The sequence below is a fragment of the Ptychodera flava genome, chromosome 17 (genome assembly GCF_041260155.1).
Source record: "Ptychodera flava strain L36383 chromosome 17, AS_Pfla_20210202, whole genome shotgun sequence".
NCBI classification, from domain to species: Eukaryota; Metazoa; Hemichordata; class Enteropneusta; family Ptychoderidae; genus Ptychodera; species Ptychodera flava.
Genome location: NC_091944.1, coordinates 37,068,561 through 37,089,662, shown reverse-complemented (window position 1 = coordinate 37,089,662; position 21,102 = coordinate 37,068,561). Strand labels below are relative to the sequence as shown.

The following is a 21,102-nucleotide window of genomic DNA, read 5'->3' as shown; positions in this document are numbered from 1 at the left end:
GATGTTGGGTTATGCATAACTTCTGGTACTCTCAGTTTTACCAAACGTTATTTTCTCAATGCTATTTCACTTGAAGGTTAACCCTTTTCCTGCCAGACAGTATCACTTCCCCATCATCCAAGTCAGTAAAAAGCGGTATTGAGCCAAAACATGGCGTGTTTTCACCCACTTGGCTTGGTCTGTTTAAAATGGCATCTTTAGTCCAAAAAAAATCAAGTTTACAGTATTTTTGTTTTCAACAGCTTTCAAATGTACAGTAGTATGTTAAAATACACCATATGGAATATCTTATTTCCATCTTGACCTGGTGGTGAAATATGGACTTGGCAGGAAAATTGTTAATCAGGTAGTCCCTTGCGTCAGAAAACAGAAAACAATACGAGTAGATCGCACCCAGGTCTAAAGGTCAGTTTTGACTGACCAGCTGTTTATATAATGTCAGTTGTGAATGATTTAAAGTAATCTGCACCATCATTTTGTTCATTACAAAGCTATGCTAGCCCATGTTTGCTGTCCTCCACGCCGACTTGGCCACTGGGGTGTGGACCCTCATCTGCCCTAAGCATGTCTGCACAACCACGAGTCATACCCTGTCAGTTAGTGGTGACTACAAAAGCACTTCCTCAGCCGTAATGCGTGAAGTAAATATTTGGTTTAGTAAATATTTGGTTTACAGATGCAGTGACACAAAACAGAGTTCCTGAAACCATAGTCTTCCTACAACCAGTCCAGAAAATCCCACCTCTACCGCAATATTGGTCTCTAACAACAAAGTGAACAAATTGCTTGACTTTGATGAAATGTGATGAAGTATTTTTTAGTGTGCAAGGTCAAAAATATTACCTTTCAAACAGAAACGTTTAAAAAGCCTCATTTCCCATTTGATTTCACTTTCTGTGTTGGATGATTACAATTCAGCAATTTTATCACCTCTTACACTCATTAGTAAGTGCAGTACACACAAAACTTAAAATTATAATCAAAGTTTGAAGTCAGTTTGTGTTATTTTATACCAAAAGTACAGAAAACATGAAAAGTATTTTATTTACAGGTAAAATGACATTATATACAATGTCAACTGGGGTATTTATCATTGTTGATTATATCAAGCCTTGTCACAATGATGACAGCTGTCTTTCCTAGCCACTGATTGAAAGACTGTGCTGTAACCAATACAATGATGAACTGTAACCAATACAATGATGAACTTCAGGAATGAAGAAATCCTGTATGACAGTCCCACTGCAAAGAATGGGCTGTGACCATGTATTCCTACCTGATACACAAATAAATTGACGGATTCAGGTGCCAGCTTTCCCCACAATGCCTTGTATACATACACCTTATTGAGGATTTTTCAGTGATCTGTTTTCCGCCACTGCTGTCTGATGCCATTCATCTGGGGTTGACTGACATAAGAAGACTGTCACATATTTCCACAGGAATTGTTTTTCAACTTTGATGTCTTGATTTCAGTTTTAATATCCATCCACCATGAAAACTTAGGAACTCTGGCATGTAACGTCTATGCCACACTTGTGCATTTACCGGTATATAAAATTGAAATGCACCATGGGTTGAAGACAAGATTTCCCCATAAACCACTTCTCTGATAGTTTTCAAACTTCATTGACAGTGTCTTTAACACACTTTTTGACGCGAAGATAGTGAAAAGTATTACAATAGCAGTATTTAACCTGATAAATTTGAGCCTTGTCAATGACAGACTAGGTGTACAAAGTTGTCAATGACAGACTGAATGTACAATGTGAAATACATAATTTATTCTGAAGTGAATTAACTTCTTGTCAGAAAAGATACACTTTGTATCACAACAGCATACACAAGAATACATCCATGGCAATTGCAGAAATCATCTTGATCAGAAAACCATTCCACTGCTATGGATCAAAGATGTTACACAATTCTCATTTTATTTCATATGGTACATTCCTGTCAAGGAAAACTAGTTGTAAAAACACATAGCTTTGCTTTACATAGGATACTGTCAAACTTTTCAACAAAAAATAACAATGATGTAAGATATTTTCCTAAGCAATAGTTTCAATCCAAAGACAAGTAACAACACTACAACTGTATTACTTTGTCACTTTCTTTCAATGTGCTAATTGCATCCTTTCTTCTCAGTTGACCAAAGACAGTCTTCTGAAACATCTGATCATTAAATACAGACAAAACCATTTGAAGACAAGTAATGAATGCCAGTGTCGGTTTTCACTTGCTGATTTCAAAGATACCGGTAGAGGCAAGTTCTAAACTGACTGGAGTGCAGGGCATGCTGGTTTATCTGCCAAGTCTCTTTCTCTTGAAGTGACATCTATTGGATCAATTATACTGTTTTCATTTCATATATAGCACTGCCCAAGGCATGCTGCGTCCGGATCATCTTACATGAACTCGACACTGCACAAGCCTCAGAATGAAACATTCACAGAAATTGCATCATTTCTCAAAATAATTTCGTATTATGCCGCATAATGCATGGTGATTCAAATGATAGATTGATGTTTCACTGGGCAAAAGTCATATCTACAGGGTTAGGTGCCATCATTCATGTGTTGGGGAAGCACCATTTAACATTTTTCATGTGTGGAAAAGAACAATGTAATTGTCATTAGCATGAATAACAGTTAGATCTTATCCACACACTGAACAGAAAACATATATATTACAAAGTTGGCTGAAAGTTCTAGAGGGAATCACAAAAAATAATGAAATAGTTAATTTACATCATCAGTGTTTGCCACTTCAAAACAACAAATCCATCAGCATAAAAACTAACTTTCAAAACCCGGTATTTGAAATTCTGATACCAGCATTAATGAGCAACCACTGTAACTTAGATGAATTGCCAATGTCCAAACTATTGATATTTAAGTTACACTGATGCCTTTGCTTTAGCCTCATGGAATTTCTTCATTCTTTCCTCTAACTCTGGTCTAAAGTGCCGGATAAGTCCCTGTGAATAGATGAATACAATCTTCCTTAGCATGTATTGAAGAAGATAATTATGGAAGCCGGGAAGGTGATAAACTTTGGTACGATTGAAACTGAAAAACCCAACCAAAGGAAAGTATCCCTGGTTATATGACACTTTTCAGTAAGATAAAAGGTTACAAAATATCTTATGTCATTTGCCAAAGTGTCTTCATTCAGATAAGATTTAAAGAGTATTGTGAACTATCCATTGCTCATGTTGATCAACGATTCCTATGTATTCTATGTGTTGAATTCACTGCTTTAGTTATGGTTTTATTCTGGATGTAGCTATGATTAAACTTCTACAAGAAACACCCAAGACATGATAGCCAACAATTTATCAGCTTCTTTGTCATCGTAAGCAGAGTTGATCACGTCTCCCATTGGGACCAATGCATAACTATTTGAAAATCTCTTTCAAACAAAAAATTTTGACTGGAACTGGTTTGGAAGTTCTCCAGATATCTCACATACAAAAGTATATGTAAGGCATTTAGATGCAGCTGTATTAATCTTGCTAAACATTACAAAATCTATTTCCCATTACATTTCAATTTCTCTACTTCAACCTTATGATGTCAGGATGATAGTGATTATATTACCTGTACAGGCCATGCAGCTCCATCACCTAAAGCACAGATTGAATGGCCTTCAATTTGTTTACTTAATTCCCACAGCATATCAATTTCTTCTGGTCTTGCATTGCCTTGAACTGGAAAATGACACAATTATCAGTAAATCTTTCAAGAATTACAGACTCTTTAAACATTGCCAGACTCTGAAATATTATTTGGTGTGAGTACAAGACAATGTTTTGATGGTGTTACAGTTTATAGAAACATGCTTCAGTTACTCAGAGCTATCAGATTTGGTAACCATATCAACAAGCTTTCAGTTGAATACAAAAAGTCACAAATAGGTAAGGAAGACAAAAAGCAATTTCATAATGGACAGATATTGAAGTAAGAATAAAAGCCAGTAATCTCGTATTCATAGCCATACCAACTAGAGTGTGATGATCAGCAACAGTCAATAGTTGCTCAATAATTCCTTGCAACAAATTAGGTCACTATCGGAGATTGAGATGTGTATCTGTGAGGAACAGTCCGTTATCTATTTAACAAATCAAAACCATGCTATCAAATCATTTATGTGTTTCACCAGGATACAAATGAAACTCTTTAAGAATTGAGTAAAACTCACCAAATCTCCACATGATCTTGTTCATCCATCCAACTCCTTCTCTGCATGGAGTACACTGTAGAGAAACAGCACAATAAAAATTACTTCATTTGCATGCCGGGTATATGCCAGTCATATTTCAAGGACATTAAGAGTAGGTTGGAGTAGTACCGATTAAGCAGCTGACTGACAATCGGTTTTCATATAAAGGCCAAGAAATAAACAAATACTCTAAAATGCAGATCAAACACTGCTAAATATAAACTAGACATGCTGTTTTGGTTAGAAGGGTACCTGAAGCTGTGTGTCACCGTCTACAGTAAGACACTCCTGTTCCTAATTTATTTCACAAATATTCAATTGTTGCTGATTTTTAGGTTCTGTAAACTCCTAGATGTGTTACTTCCATCATAGACAGTAGAGAGGTGGTGAAGTCTTCCCCTCTCTACTATTTATACCATCATAGCATGTGAAATTGACAGCAGTCTCTTTCTTTGGACAGCTAAGTTTGAGACAACCCTGCATCATACACCTTGGTACCAACTCATATTGTGTTGAAATTTGTCAAAGCATTTAGTGAACAAATACATGACACTTATGTGAACAGTTTCAGTTCTTCACACTTGTGGTTTACCTGAATGGGTATAACATGTGTAGATCAAACTCTGCATATCACTGTACCTGATGGCTTTGTGCAGATTGAATAATATGTGGCATTTCTATGCAATTATGAACCTACCTGTCCACAGCTTTCATGTTTATAGAATTCAATTAACCTGGCGATACATCTCACTATGTCAGCTTGTTTGTTCATGACAATGACAGCAGCTGTTCCAAGTCCAGACTGAACTCCGATCAAGGCATCAAAATCCATCATCACATCATCACATACACTGAAACATACAAGTTGCATTAAGCTCCATTATGACTAGCAAGATTCATATTATGTGATCTATGCACAGTGTTGAAGCCTGTCTGCTTTGGTCATTTCCTTCAGACTTTGTACATATCACAGCACACTTCAAGGAAGTGTATCCCAGTGGCCTGACAAATTTTATCATTACCATGACTGATTTTCAGATCAATATCAACAAATATTTTTAGCACTAAAAAATTTGTGAAAAAACTTGATCAGTCTCATTCCATGGGATTTAAATTAAAAGGATTTGGATCATAGGATCTGATCTTTCTACAGACTAGATATAAGTGAAAGAATTAAGTACGTATAACTTTTCCATACACTTTACTAACTGAAGAACCTTCAAGCAAAACAAAATGAAAGCAAACTCAAACTCATGGTAATAAAGTCTGATTATATGTCACTAAAATATCTGCAATAAATAAAAGAAAGCCTTACTCTTTTGGTATGAGAGGTACGGATGATCCACCTGGTATAATGGCCAGTAGGTTGTCCCATCCACCTGTCACACCACCTGCATGTCTTTCTATCAATTCTTTTAGTGGTATTGACATTTCTTCTTCTACTGTGCATGGATTGTTCACGTGTCCAGAAATGTTAAACAATTTTGTACCACGATTCCTTTCACGACCAAACGATGCAAACCAGTCACCTCCTCTGCGGCATATTGCCTACAATGAAAATTCAAACAAATAATCATCATCTTTAAGTCTGTCAAGTCATGAAGTCACTACCAATACAACTGTACTGCTTTTGACATTTATTAGAAATTCCTACAAATTTATTGCTACATTTAAAATATATAGGGAATGGCTCCACTCTAAAAATACACTGCTATCAAGCAATACATCTGATTCTCGTGTATAGTTTATCGTCCCTTTGTTTCACATGATAGCATTGTGAGTATATATGACAAAGCTCTATAGTTTGGCTTGTCGTCTATACTACAGTTTAGTTGTTTGCAGTTTACAGAACAACAATGAAATCAGGGAAGAGAAATATCAAGAAATAATTAATATAGAAAGTAAGATTAATTTGCATTTTCCCATGATTCAACTTAGATATCAGGATAAACCAAATCGGCTTTTTGTTTGCCTGTTATCTAGCCATGCTAACATTTTGGTCACGATGATTCCATTTTCAGTTCGCTCTAAAACTCAGTAATTTCCCATACACATGAAAACATCACAGAGTGTTGTAGCTCTTTTTTTGTGCAACAATTTGTATTTCTAGGAGAAAATACTAGAGCAGGCTAAATTAATACATACAGGAGCAACAGCCACTGTTTCCACATTAGCAACTGTAGTTGGACAGCCAAACACTCCAATGTCTGCAGGAAATGGTGGCTTTAGTCTTGGTTTGCCCTGTTTTCCTTCAAGACTTTCAATTAATGCCTGTAAAATTAAAAGTTAATCAGAAAATAAAAATTCACCGTTACACAATAACATTTTCAAGCAAATTTTAACTCATTTCTCACTTAATCCTCTACTATTTTCAGCATCTCATGCTGAACACTTCTTAGTTGACTTATTCACTCACAGTCAAGAAATAATATATGAACAGTTCACAATCTATGCACCCTTATGCTATCAAGTTCATCTGTCACTATCAGGTCAAGTTGGTTAAACCCAGTGAAGCATATGTCATATATATTGCATTCCAACAAAGAATTGAACATTTGAAGGCCCTGAAAACAGAGACACTGTAAACATTATTTTATTTACTTAAAGTGCAATGACACACATCCCATGTGTGTAAAAATATATGTAGGTTTTGGCTCAATACTGCTTTTTACTGACGTGACTGATGGGGAAGTGTCAGGCCTGGCAATGGGTTAAATGACATAATGAGATTAGAATATTTTTATTTGGAAGATTACAAAAGCGCAGGAAAGAAACTTACTGTTTCTTCTCCACAGATATATGCACCAGCACCACGATGCATAAACACATCAAAGTCATATCCTGAACCACATGCATTCTTACCAATCAAACCAGCTTCATATGCCTGGAAAACAACAAACCATACAATACAATACAGGTTACTGATGTAGCTGTATATGGGTCTGGATTTCGATCACATGGTGAGTCCAGGGGTATTACACCCATTTATAACTATACCATGAATTAACCATATGATTGTCACATTGTAACCCAGTTATTTAGTTCTATCCAAAGGTGTCCCAGTCTAGTGACAACCAATACCATACACACCTGTACTTTGTAGCATGGCATGGAGTACTGTATCACTAACAGCTGACGACTACTGTCTACAAATACAACTAGTATAGTGTTGCCAGTATAGCACTTTATAGACAGCTAAGGATTCTGATGAGGTAGAGATGAGTAGTCATTTGTGAATGTATACTAATGAATGTTGCTTTGAAACACTATAGTTCCAGCACTTGAGTTATATTTTCAGTCAGACTGCATAAATAACAGTTTCAAAACTCTAACTGATTTTGGCCAGACAACATTACTATCACAGTATCAGACTATAACCACAAACTGGTTTAGGTTGGACTTTATGACTATATCTAATGCTAACTTTCTTTGATAATTATATTCGTTTATGCAAAATGTATTAATAAGCACTGTTACAGTATGCAAATTAATCCTCTTTCTACCAGGCTCCGTAGACAAACCACAGAAATAACTACAACTTTGGAGAAAGAGGATAAACCTATAATGGTAAGTCAGAGAATATCAATTGGCCTAAAATTGTGCATTATGTAATTTGGCTAGCAGGGACAAAGGAAGACTTTTCTGGAAGTTTTCTCAAGTAGTTGTGCCACTATTGAATCTAACATTCACCAACCTGATTCAATAAAATATTTGTATGATCTTTAATATCTATATATTACCATTCAGGTTTGCATGAAGTTTAGAGGGGAACAACCTTGTTTTTGTTCTTTTAGAATTTGCTTGAGAATATGTAAGTGGATAATAAAAACAGGAACATCAAAGTAGAAAATGAATCACTGATTTGATGTTTACTGTAAGACAGACTTACCTCTCTTATTGCTACCTGCATATTGGATGCTTCATTGTAGAATTCCCCACGGATGTAGATATACGCTGAAAACAGGAAAATGATTAATAGGAACTGAAGTTCAAGTTTTCCAATTTTCAATGTCTTTGTATTTAATTAAATCTACATTTGTCAAAATGAATTCCGAGTTGTTTGGCCAAATTTCAATGACAAACAATAGCAACTGCATTAGTACACAGCCAGGGACGTCTGTGGACAAGATAAATGACTGCAATAATTAAACAGCTAGAAGTAAATGTATCTCTACCATGGTCACATTGTAAGATTTTGAGAGATACTTCATCAGTAAATTGGCTTCACTATCATAGTACAGAGCTAATATTAGTGATTTTCCAACCAATATGGTGAGTAAACTCTCTGTCAAAGCTAATGTTGGCATGGAATGTTCGGGTGAGTACATGTATATTAAAAGTCTTGCTGGCTGTTACCATTTACATATGAGAAACAGATTGTAATGATTATCTTGTTACTTGAACACATCATAAGAAACACAAATAATATGTAAAAGCAATATGCACACTAAATAAAAATATAGACACTTTTATGAAAAAAATATTGTGAATTGATGTAATTAGTACATGCAAGGCAACTAGCGGCACACTGGGGAAGACAGAGGTTACACCATCAAAAAGCAATGTCTACTCTCCCGTCATTTCTGAATTTCACTTCTACACCCATGGTTATTATATTCAGTGGGTCTCACATAAGTTGAACATATCAGCAACTATGTATGTGAACTTGGGTGTGTAGATGAGTCTTGTACATATCCAAGCTTACAACCTTTCTAGTATGGTATTCTGAAAATGGAATACTGCTATGATAGCACTACAAAACACACCTGCTCTTGCTCCCATTGCTCTGCCTGCAACAAGACATCCTTCTACAAGTTTATGTGGATCATGACGCATAATCTCTCTGTCTTTACAAGTGCCTGGTTCACCTTCATCAGCATTTACAACCAGATAACGTGGCCTACAGACAAAACAAAGCAAACTCTGTAACATAAAAAGACTTGCTCTTTGATTTTATTTGATTAAATGTTTCAATTCAACATCTCATAAATGTTGCAGCTCATGCATGGTTAGAAAAGTCAAAGTTACGACTTAGAAATGTTTTGTGACATGGTAAATCTTTTTGAGGTGATAGTGTAGGGCAGTTGCTGTAAGTACCCTTACTGTGTTATCAACAGTGACTATGAACATTTGAATGTGCCCATCATTTCCTGAACATGAGAAATGAATTGTCTCTAACGATACTTAGACATTATTAACATTGATGTCATTCTTGGTGGTGAGATCTCAATGGACAGATGTCCCATGTTCCTTAAATTTACAAAAAGAAAAGTATGTTACAAGAAGCTGACATTTGCACATTTAATAAGAAGAAAGAGTAACAGATATGTGATATACTGACCTTCCATCTGATGGCTTATTCATAAATCCCCATTTCATTCCAGTTGGAAACCCAGCACCGCCACGTCCTCGTAATCCAGAATCTTTTATTTCTTTCAAAATCCAGTCATGACCTTTCAATAATATCTCCTTGGTTTTGTACCAATCACCCTGCATATCATAAAATTGTCATCAATAAGAAAGTTTTCATAACTTGTCTTATGATAGTGATTCTAGTTGGGTATTTTCTTGGTTCTTCTCAAAGAACACTTTACTTTCATTTCTGTCACTAGACATTTGTTCACCTTTGTCGACTGCATGTGCCCTAGAAGATGTCCCAGTTGTTTATGAAAACATGCTGTGAGTGGCACTGAGGCCCAGGTACTGAGGCTACTTTAGGAAATCATACTAATTCTGTTAGTTTTTTATCACTTTCAATACTGCCATGCACTTAACTTCATTCAGAATGTGCAATTTGGCAGGTGAATACATGATGGAACACAAATCTGAAATCATCAAAATAAAGTTAGTGTCAGAACACTTACCCTTTGTTGTGCTCCTTTGAGTCTGAAATCATGTCTTCCGTACAAATTCGTAAAAATTCTGTCTTCATCACTTAGAGGTCCATATTTAGTCTAACAAGAGAGAAATCCACTTACATTCATAAATATATTTGTCATCCACTTACAAACTAAAACCAAACACACCCTTGTAGACATTTTGACATTGAAGCATTTCCCAATACATAGATCAGTGTTTCAGCCAGCGTGCGGCATTGCGACATTTGACGCAATTTTTTTGGTTTTGTCCAGATAAAATAACCGTTGTGGGTCACCATGACGCAATCTGCGTAGGCCATATTTTAGTGGCTATTGAATTTTTAGACGGTGCGTCCAGGACAGAAAACTACAGTTAACAATAAAATGTTGTAAGATGTTGAAACAGTTTACCCTCCTTCCTACAAAGTTGCAATGTAATGAAACAGTTTACTCTCCTTTCTACAAAGTTACAAATTCCCTGGTACGTAAAACAAACATTGTTGCTGATCGATACTACAATACATCACGGATGTACAACGTCCATGAATACGGTACACTGAGGCTTGGTTTTGCCTAGGTGAGTGCCGCGTACTGGTCGTCCTTGAGTTCAAGTTTTACCTACATTGCTTGCATCAAAATTTGGCCTGCAGCAACTCAGTTTGATAGTAAAAACCATAATTTCTTAGGAAACTTTCACAAACAGAGTCATTGTACAAGTGAAAAGGCGAAAAAACTGAGGTTTTCTGAAAGGTCAAATCTGGGTCATTTCACGTGATGTCATGAATGAAGACCCCTTAAGTACACAATTATGGTTCAAAAGAAACCACCTAGGGAGGGCCAATAGGTACAATCTTGGTGCCTTCCAATTTAAATGACATTTAGCTTGACTGTCAGTTTTAAATTATACTTTATTAAGAGTCATGGCAAAGGGAAATTGTCAACAGTACAATGTACTTGAAGTAACCATATTCATTTTCAAATCTTCACATTTGAGAGCTGCAATTTTGCATGGTAACTTAACATCAAAGCAACAATTCAAAAGTAGAGCTATTAAAATTGTCCATTTGGCATATTTCATACTGCTATAACTTATACAAGAAATGGTTTGATTCTGAATGATTTTAATATTTCTGCAGATTCCACCAGTTTAATGATATAATAGTGAACATCACTAGACATTTCTTGATGATATCAAAATATAAATGAAAATATTTCTGGGCTAAAATATTATCATAATCTTTGAAACAATGATTACTCTAAATCATTGGGAAATTAAATGAACAATATCATTGTGTATTGTTTTACAGGATTTGGGTTTGGCCAAACCATTTTTGTCTCAAGAAAAATACTTATGCTTAAGATGCTATTGAGCCTGCTTGATCACAACTATGACACAACACCAGGGCCTTAAACACCACAATACTTGTATCTACATTGCCACTATGCTACCCAATGCTTTCTTCTGCATGGAAAATTTTTATCTGTGTGGCTCACAAAATTTTCGTCATGACTTAAAAACTGCATAAATTTGCCACATTAGGAGCTTGTAGCTTAAAAGTATTAAGTTGTCATTCTGTGAACACTGACAGAATGCTACAGAAATATTCTGTATCTGTGGTAATATACACTTCACATTGCGACCTGATTTTTAGAATTGCCACCTAATTTTATTTCTGGTGGTAAAAGTTTACCACCAGAAATGAAAAAATATTTCTATCACTTTAATGTCATTAAAACACAGATAATTAATGCAATAAAAACTGAACAAACATTTCTTTAATGTAAAATACAAAACATCTTCATTTGAAAAATGAAGAACTCCTGAATACCAAGAAAGTTGTTGCCACACTTGAGATCATAAACTGCCTAAAATTTGTTCAAAGTGGAAAGTGGCTACAAGATTTTTGATTTGGCTAATGAGTTGGCTAATCATCTTGGTGACTTAGGGGGAGCCCTACAGTTTATGTGCATACCACGTGGTAGCAGTAAACTTAATGATACTGCAAGTTTATGTTGGCACAATTTTGCACAACACCATTGGCCTACTATATATACTGACCGTTAATGCACTCACCTGACTTGCCTATTGAACACCAAATATAGTACCAGGTCATAATGACACATAATGACACTGTACTGTGTTGTTTTATTGAAATACATTACATGTCCCCCAAAAATTTAATTTGTCCCCCATTCAGACCTACTGTGGGTCACTGTGTCCCCATGCAAGCAAAAGCTGGCTGAAACACTGTAGATACAAACTTCAAACTGTGTGATGTACACAACTCGAACACTTGAACTTCATGCTTGCCTCTGAAGTCACTGGTATCATATGCTACCCTGGCCTGTAAATCTATCCTGTTTATTTCTTTACATAACCTCACAAACTTTCTGACATTGTACATATTGATTTTAGATTTCTTACCTTTTCTGGTTTTTGCTGTGTTGACTGGTGTCTGACCAGTATACTAAAACTGCCTGCAGTACTGTTTGCACAGCGTACTGAAATAGAAATAAAAAGAAAATTATTTACCGAGGAACAGTAAATACCAGTATGCTTGTCACTTTATGTGCATGTTGATCTCTGTGATATTCATTCTGATTCTAGATTATCCTCATCTACTCTGTTGCCAATACAGCAGATTTTTACCAACAATACTTCTATAAAACTGAATGGTTTTGCCTAGTATAGAGCCAGTAGTGTAGGAAGCAGCATCTTGGGCAAGAACACTACTTTGTTGGATAATTGAATTAAAAAAAACATTCTATTAGAAATATTGTAAACAGCAGTTACGTACAAAAATGTCTTGGATCCTGACACGATTTGGGACTGGCATGGAGGTAGTAGGGAGAGCTCTCAATGCTACCTCCATGGGACTGGAAAATACAGGGGCTGGAACAGCTTGGGCCGTAATGGTTTAGTGCGGAACCACCAGATACCTAACTGCACTTAAAAACTGATTTCCTCTTGGTCTATTATTCTATATACACAGTGTGTATTCTAGGCCTCGCCATTACACAATAAAATTTCGATCTCATTTCACCTTTTGGTGCGCCACTGAGGGCACAACTTTCTCTGAGTGATTCATGTAGAGTTCGTGCAGTTCATATACACAGTGAAGTTATTCACAGGTCATCACGTCAGTCATTGTGTGACATGCAAAATGATTCAGTAACCCTTTGATCTTTGCAATATCAATACCCAGTACAGCATATAGGATGGCATGAAGGAAGCTGGGTACAGTGGGAGTGATGTAGGGCCAACGATTGGAGCTGTGTGCATAACCATGTGTTTGATGACTGTACACAGCGGCAATAGCTGCCATAATGACGAAACACCAGCGGCTACTGAGGAATTTTTTGACGCTATCTGTTGGTTAAACCTCTGCTGTAGATGTATGCTGAACACGGCCACAGCATGGAAAGCATACATGATGGGCCACGTGACCATTTTGAACAGCAACATTTGTAAGCCATAAGGCCAGGCAAATCTCCTTTTCTTGACTGGACAGATTATTTTTGACAAAAATTCAATGGTTTTGCATGTCTGATCATGATGGCCCCCTTGGTAAAGGAGTAGGGCCCACAGTGGTTCTCTGTTTTGACATCCCAGATTGAACACTGAATACATGCCCTAAGTCAAAAATAACATCGGGAGTAAATACTTTTATGTCATTCACTTATACTTTGAGAATTTATAATTATATTATAGCCTTACGACGTCATGCCTTCCCCTAGATTAATACTGATAATGTATCGGATTATCCAGCATTGTGGCCCTAAATGTTTTCTCCATCCATTAATTCACTGGCATACCTTAAAACTATAAAATAATAGCAATGTTGTACCCCCTAGCAGCCCATGATGGACTCAGTAATCTTTTCACTCCATCGGCTTCGCCTCACACAGTATGTCGAGCAAAGTTTGCTTTCGTCCATAATTGGCCGGGAGGGGGTACGTTATTCTTTTTTCATGGCAAGGACAATTCTGTTGTACCATCTTTTGGTAGCTGCAAAATTGTACTTGAAGTTTAAAGGCGGAGCCTCCCTTTAAAAGGGCGCCAACCTATGGCGGCGTTCATTGTGTAAGTGGACACCAAGCAGGTAACATGAGGGCACACGCTCCAGAAAATGCCACTTTTTAGTTTTTTCCGACCGCAAAAACGCTGACAGACTGCCAAGCAGTCAGCACGAAGCTGCTGCCGATCGAACTCAGTGGTTATATTCAAATTCTAACGTGACTGGAAGACGTTTTTTAAGGAAATTCGAGTGTGGTGCTGGGGAATAAATGACTGTTGGCAATTTGAACCGGACCGTCAATCAAACGATTATATAAGCTCTGTTTGCAGGATTAGCAAAAGGTGACAAAAGATTGAAATCAGGTTTGTGTAATTAATGTTATAGAAATCAAACATCGTACTGGCCATGTGTTTGACTGGGAGGAGAACTCCACTAATGCGAGAACCAGGGATTGAAAAGTGCGGCTTTAAGTTGTCTTCTGACAGAAGAAGTGTTAATCTCTCAGTGCGATTGCAAAAAATTACCCATCACTATTATTAAAATAGTATATTTCACTCGATAAATGTGCACCCCTTTGCATCTGCACCGCACTGATCGATCGGTATACTTTCGCAGTTTCTTGCTTTATGGGTTACGAAACTACAATTTGCGTAACATATACATTCTACCTACGGTAGGACCACGGGACCAGTCGGTACGGAGTATTCAGCCCTGTCGGGACTCTCTTGCTATGTAAAATTTCGACAGAGGTAGATTCCGAACTTTCCAAGAAGAAACAAATATTATCGTCGTCATCGAATGAAGCAATGATACATACCTAAATTTCCCCTCACGACATTGGACACTTTCACTACACTGGCCATATTCACCGCTACGTGATGTCTGCGGCAAGTGCAAGCACCAGTTACACAAGTGATCGACTGCGCAAGTGCAGCTGTGTTTGCCACATTGCATTGTGGAACAGGCTCTTTTCCGGTCACTCTGTCGCTAAAATTGACCAGCAAGATGGCACTGCAAACGCCCTCGATTTACTCTTTGTACTGCCCTGTGATTTGCATTTTTATGTAAATAGGAATCCAAGGGCCGTAGAGAGAGTGATGTGAGCGCCTTTGGCAAAGTACTCCGTTTGGCAACATTTTACAAGTGGTATAGCCACAAATTAATGACGTCAAAATCGCCGTACACAGATGTCCCGTATTGTGCGGCACTGACTAACTAATGATGTTAAAATAATATAAATTTGCACTTTCTTCAAATCACTGTTACACACAGTACAATAAATTACCCAAATGCTGTTTGATTTGTGCCAACGATGTTAGTTTTCTTATAACTTTTTCAATTCTGTATAAAGAATAATGTGAAGTCTCACGATAATTGATTAATTATATATAAAAGTACGTTGAAATATTGCAGTATAAATTTCAAGAAACCATTAAATAACCATAAAAGTCACATTCTGCAGGTACTACAAATGTCACAGTTTTGGGAAGCAAATTATGACCAACTGAAAAAAGTTAGCATGTAAATTTCTTTGTCTTTTCTATTTGGAAATAATATCCTTTTGTTTCATAAAACAGGTGCAACAAGTGTCCCTACTTTCCATCACTTTATTCTGTATGGCTGAGGACACAATCAGTGGAAACTTTACAAAAATCCTTTCTGTTCTCTCAATCAAGCACAATTTTTTAATCCTCTAAAATGGGAATTGAGAAGAAAGGTGTTTTTAAAAGTACATTTTCAGAATTTTTACAACTAGTCCAGGAATTACTGAGATGGTAGGTGTGGCGATTTGGGAGCTTTTGCGTGTGACTGACATACATCCGCACATACATACATACATACATACATACATACATACATACACACAAACATACAGACGCCACTGACTCACCATTTAAGCTCTTTTTGGTATTTCTATACATACCAAATATGAGCTAAAAATTGAAGATTTCATCAAATTACAATATATTACACTAAGACAACCCTAGGAACCTGTATACCAAATATCAAAGGCATCAGACAAGTAGTTTTTGTGAAACACATTTTTCGACCAAAAATGGCAAAAATTGCGCCAAAAATACAAAATTGCAGATTTCATCATATATTCAATATATCATATTTAGTTCATCTGTAGGAACCTGTATACCAAATATCAAAGCTGTCAGATGAGCGTTTTGATGAAATAAATTTTTGACCAAAAATGACAAAAAATTCCTTAAAAATACAGATTTGCATATTTCATCACAATTTGAACAAATCTAAGTTGGGTTATCCTTAGGGACCTGTATACCAATAAAGCTGTCTGACCAGCGGTTATGAAGAAGATTTTTTACCAAAACGCCTTTTTTTGCACTAATTTGAATATTTTCGACAATATCAAAAATTAAAAATATAGTTTCTCATAATCATATTTTGCATCTACACAACAAACAAATATCAAATCAGTAAATACTGCGGTTCTCAAGATATTTGAGTGGACGGACGCCTCACAAATGGACATACATACATACAGACTGACGACGGACGCCGACGGATACCCATCCCAATAGCTTCTATAGACTGTAGTGTATAGTAGCTAAAAATGGTATTCATTTTTCATTGAATTACCGGTACCTACAAAATCTTTGAATTGGAAAATGTAAAACATAAAGGGAACCAAAAAATTTTCAAGTCCCCTCCTACAGGTAGAGCAAAATTTTCAAGTCCCCCCTCTACTACCCCGCAACTATGAATCCCCCCTGAATTCCTCCAGGCCCCCCTCAACCGTTTTTTTTTTGGTGAACGCAGCCTAATTGGTTTGTAAAGTTGTTCCAAAACTTGCCTCATAAGTTGCACTGACTTTTTATAACTGCTGTGAAAATCAAAGAGCTTTATGGACCCATAATAAACACACACCAGGGAGTACACTTTGCTGTGCACTTCACATACACAGACTTATATTACATTCCTTATATACCGCAGCTTTGAATTACATTGCTTCACAGCAAAGTCAGAGTGTAGTTGTCATTAGACTCTTGTTGCCTTTGCATTGTATGAAGTTCTTTGGCAAAAAAATCAAAGAGGTGTATATAATGCCAGAAGTGGTGAGAAAGTTGTTGAAATGTCCGGGGATAGAAAATCAGGAAATCTTTACCCTACACACACAGACACTTATCAGTGTCTACTTTATTGCTTTATCTCAACAATTACAGTGGAAGCCTACTGTGAAACAACACTATCATCCATCTTTAGTTTGCTGCAACTCAACTAAAGTTACCTATCCTGTAGTAAATTTTGAAACAACTTTACAAACCAATAACACAAGTGTGACATTTAGATTAATTCCACTGTCCATACTCTGCATACGACAGTAATGACACCATTCGGTTTGTAAGATTGGATAGGCATATCTGGTGCTTTTGATTGTTACACGTTGGAACTAGTTCAACCAACCAATGCTGCTAACAAACTTATGAACAATGCATGAAGTCATTTCCATTTGAAATTAAAAACCACAATAGGAATTTCTTCCCATTCTTCATAGGAAATATTTACTTTGATAAAAACTGCAAGGATAGGCCTTTCAACCCCAAGATACACTAGAATTAAGAATGATCATGAAATTTATCCTCAGTATGTTTTGTGACCTGTACAATCAAAAACCATATAAATCATTTTATCATGCATATCATTTCATTCTAAATTACAAGATATACTGATGGAATTCTACCATCAATGGTCTGTGAGTTTGGAGAAAGCCTCAAAAGTGAAAATTTTACAATATTTCTACATGGTTGGACAAAGTCTGAGTTTGAGTTTGAAAGAGAAATTGCGTCAAGTCACGATGATGGCCTTAGACTTAAGGTAGTATGCGCCTCAAAGTGAAAGACTTAAACTTTTGCTCAAACATTCTTCAATGAATCTTTTAACCATTCTCTTACTAAATCAACAATAAAATCGGGGGGTCATTGTGCAAAGTTTGGAACTAGTGAAACAAATTATATTAAACATTTTGCCATATTTGGAATTCAAAATGGACACCATTCCTGTATTAACTCTACAGGGAAAAATGAAATTTTGGATTTTTGAAAAACTAGTTTTCCTTTCTCCAAGAGTTTTAAAATGAGCCTCCACAAGTGATTGATCAGAAAGAATTGTAGAAATTTGACTCCGACTCTCTGTCCCTGAGGCACGTTCTATCCTAACAACACGTCATAGTACTGCGCCAACTAGCATACACCTGTATCTCTACATAACACAGTCATAATGCAAACGATATCTTTATCTACACACAAAGATACACATGCTTTTTCTTCTTGAAATTTTGTGCTTTATTGAAGCAGTACATGAAATTCAGGGTAAATTACAAAATGAATATATAAAATTACAAGATTGAACTGTCAACCAATCACAATGGCTACATCCCTTTGACCTGATGATCACAGCAATAACAACATTTACATTGACGCTCACAGGCTGTGCATACTGTTGTCATCATATACATAGAAATTAAAGGTTTTCTCTGTAAAATAAAAGACTTATATACATAAAACATTTGCAAATTATTTTGGCATCCAAACTACAATAAATTATCATCAACAAAGCCAACACAACCTGCAAGAATGCAAGCAGTTAACAGTGCATGTGCAAATAATATAGTGAGCTTTGTTTTTTTGTTGGCAGTGAAAACACCCCTGTCCACTATTGCTATCACTAACACATCAACCACCCATACAATGTGAAAACACAAGAAGAATGGGGCTGCATAGTACATGACAAGAAATAAAGAAAGACACTTTCAAAGGTACTGATACGTTTTCATAATAGAACAGCTCCCCCCTCAGTCCTCAATGGTTTCTCTTAAAAAGACTGATACACAACAAATGCAGAATGCTAATGCTTCTGCATTTTTTGCATTCAAATCATAATTCTCAAATTTTCTAACAGTCTAAGTTGTGATCCTATTGCTGATAAAAATACTATTTTTGAATATAGCAGTTTTACACCCAGTGGATATTGGCTAAGTACTTTCTGAAACCTGGCAGGTTCATGTACGTTACTTTTATATTATATTTCCATCAACAGCATCTCAATAGTTTGCGCAACTGTGCAAATATGTGAATACACTGATTTATACATGAGTATTTTTATAACACATAAGATATACAAAACTTGACAAAGTCAACACAGACACCAGACTTTTTTTCAACACAAGTATTCTATTATGACTCCAAATGTTTTCATCACTGGTATTATTCTCTTTTGAAGTTCAACATGTTTGAAACTTAAAGTTTCTTTGCAGGAAAAGTGTCATCTCAAGGTAATTTCAAATTACCATCACAACACTCAGTGGGTCCTAATATCAATACAAACTGTTACTAACAAGCGTAGTTTCCATGGAAATGCATCACAGAAATTAATTACAAAACGTGCTTTTCTAAGAATGGTTGGTTTGACAAACAACGCTACATGGCAACTCTTTAATCAAGAAGACTAATGCTGTGTTTTGTTGTCACCTATTCCAAGTTGGACACAACATGTAGTCACAGGCTCTCCACCCACTGGGGGAGGGGGAAACTGCGACGTAGTCTACAGCATATGTGTCAATGAGTTTAAGGATCACAAGGTTAATCACTTTATGATATTACTAACTTATTTAATTACAATTAATTACTCCTGGTTGACCATCAAGAATTCATTCATCAATGACAAGGCCTTGAAATTCAAAGATCAATGAAGTAATACAAAGCTATCAATATTGACATTCAGAATATTTGCATTCACTATTTGTATTTATATAATGACAGTCTCAAAGGAAGAGACCAGACTACTTTTTGGCCAAATGAACCAACTGACTACACAACACAGGAGACTTCAATTGTTGAAAGTACTAGTATTTCAAATCTCTTCCAACTATCAGTAATTCATCATAAAATGTTATAGTTATATGTTTTGAAATATCTTCAAATTGTACAATAGTTTTATGCTGATCAAATACATTAGTGATGTAATTATTAATACAAAATAAATTCAGAACTCTCTAAGCATTATTAAATAAATGATTGGATATCGGATGGGAAGGCATAACAGTTAAGATGTATGCAGGGTGTGTTATCATTCAGTGAAGAGTTGTAAAGTTAGATTTGAAGAGATCACACATGTTCATCGAGGTTCACACAAAATTCTGATTTTCAACCCTCTTTGAAAAGGTTACCATTGAGTAAAATTAATGAACAAGAGTTCAGAATACAACACTTACAGTTGAAATTGAATATGATAGAATGTTGACAATGATGATATCAATGCTAGCTGTGGCAAAGAACACCCAGTTTAAGCATTAGCAGTGATCATGCCGACTGCATACAAATATTCAAGACTTTCTACAGCAAATACAGCTATCAATGTAGACTCAGTAATACCATACAGACACAGACCATGACGCTTTGTTTGATTCTTCTAGTTTTCATTCTCTGTTGTCTTGTTTGTCATGGAAGATGAGAACTTCAGTGAGATGGCATAGGTTTCTTAGCTGCTGCTGCTTTCTTACTTTGCCAAAGGTGGTTATGTATTGTAAAAGCATCTACTGAAACAGACATGGTCTTGGAAGGAATAACAGAGAAGTGTTTGCCACCAGAATTATACCTGAAAAATAAGACAACATAGATATGGTATCAGTTTATTGCCATTGTCTGCCTTATGTGTTTTTCACTGAGATATGACTTGAACTGTATTGCATATGTTCTGGGTCCACACACTTCGCACCAAAACCACGTCGCCCTATTCAACGTTATCCAAAACTCATTTTATACCAAAACTACTTCGTACCACTTTGCCCCAAGTACCACCTCATACCAAAAAAAATTTGTCCAAAGTACCAGCCTGTTCCAAATCCACCATGGGTCACAGTGTAACGTTTTTACAAGTAACTTTGACCCATTTCTGTGTGAAGACATTTTGGCTACCACAAATGTTTTCTTTTACCAGAAACCATCAAAGGTAAAATCGGAAACAAAAAGAAAAAG

General features: G+C 36.2%; 2 protein-coding genes across 2 annotated transcripts in view; both read right to left on the bottom strand.

The window, feature by feature from the left end:
- Positions 1–1,915: 1,915 nt before the first annotated feature.
- On the bottom strand, positions 1,916–15,251 carry LOC139116225 (NADH dehydrogenase [ubiquinone] flavoprotein 1, mitochondrial-like). The gene is made up of 13 exons (XM_070678808.1): positions 14,919–15,251; positions 12,508–12,584; positions 10,089–10,178; positions 9,566–9,714; positions 8,991–9,124; positions 8,114–8,178; positions 7,004–7,108; positions 6,370–6,495; positions 5,540–5,772; positions 4,922–5,075; positions 4,204–4,258; positions 3,603–3,712; positions 1,916–2,980 (listed from the first exon to the last, which is right to left on the bottom strand). The coding sequence occupies exons 1-13, from the start codon at positions 14,962–14,964 to the stop codon at positions 2,900–2,902; spliced, it is 1,425 nt and encodes a 474-aa protein (XP_070534909.1). The 5' UTR covers positions 14,965–15,251; the 3' UTR covers positions 1,916–2,899.
- A 3,889-nt stretch (positions 15,252–19,140) lies between these two features.
- The window catches only part of LOC139116224 (calmodulin-regulated spectrin-associated protein 2-like), a 43,728-nt gene continuing 41,766 nt past the window's right edge, over positions 19,141–21,102 (bottom strand). Inside the window, 1 exon segment of the mRNA XM_070678807.1 lies at positions 19,141–20,722. Coding sequence (XP_070534908.1) covers positions 20,584–20,722 — 139 coding nt within the window. The 3' untranslated portion in view covers positions 19,141–20,583.

Excerpts from the sequence above, each read along its gene's own strand:
- LOC139116225 (XM_070678808.1), bottom strand. The coding sequence starts at position 14,964 with ATGGCCAGTGTAGTGAAAGTGTCCAATGTCGTGAGGGGAAATTTAG. Across the intron at positions 12,585-14,918 it reads TGTCGTGAGGGGAAATTTAG|TACGCTGTGCAAACAGTACT; the intron begins GTATGTATCATT and ends TTTCTATTTCAG. Across the intron at positions 7,109-8,113 it reads TGCAGGTAGCAATAAGAGAG|GCATATGAAGCTGGTTTGAT; the intron begins GTAAGTCTGTCT and ends GTTGTTTTCCAG.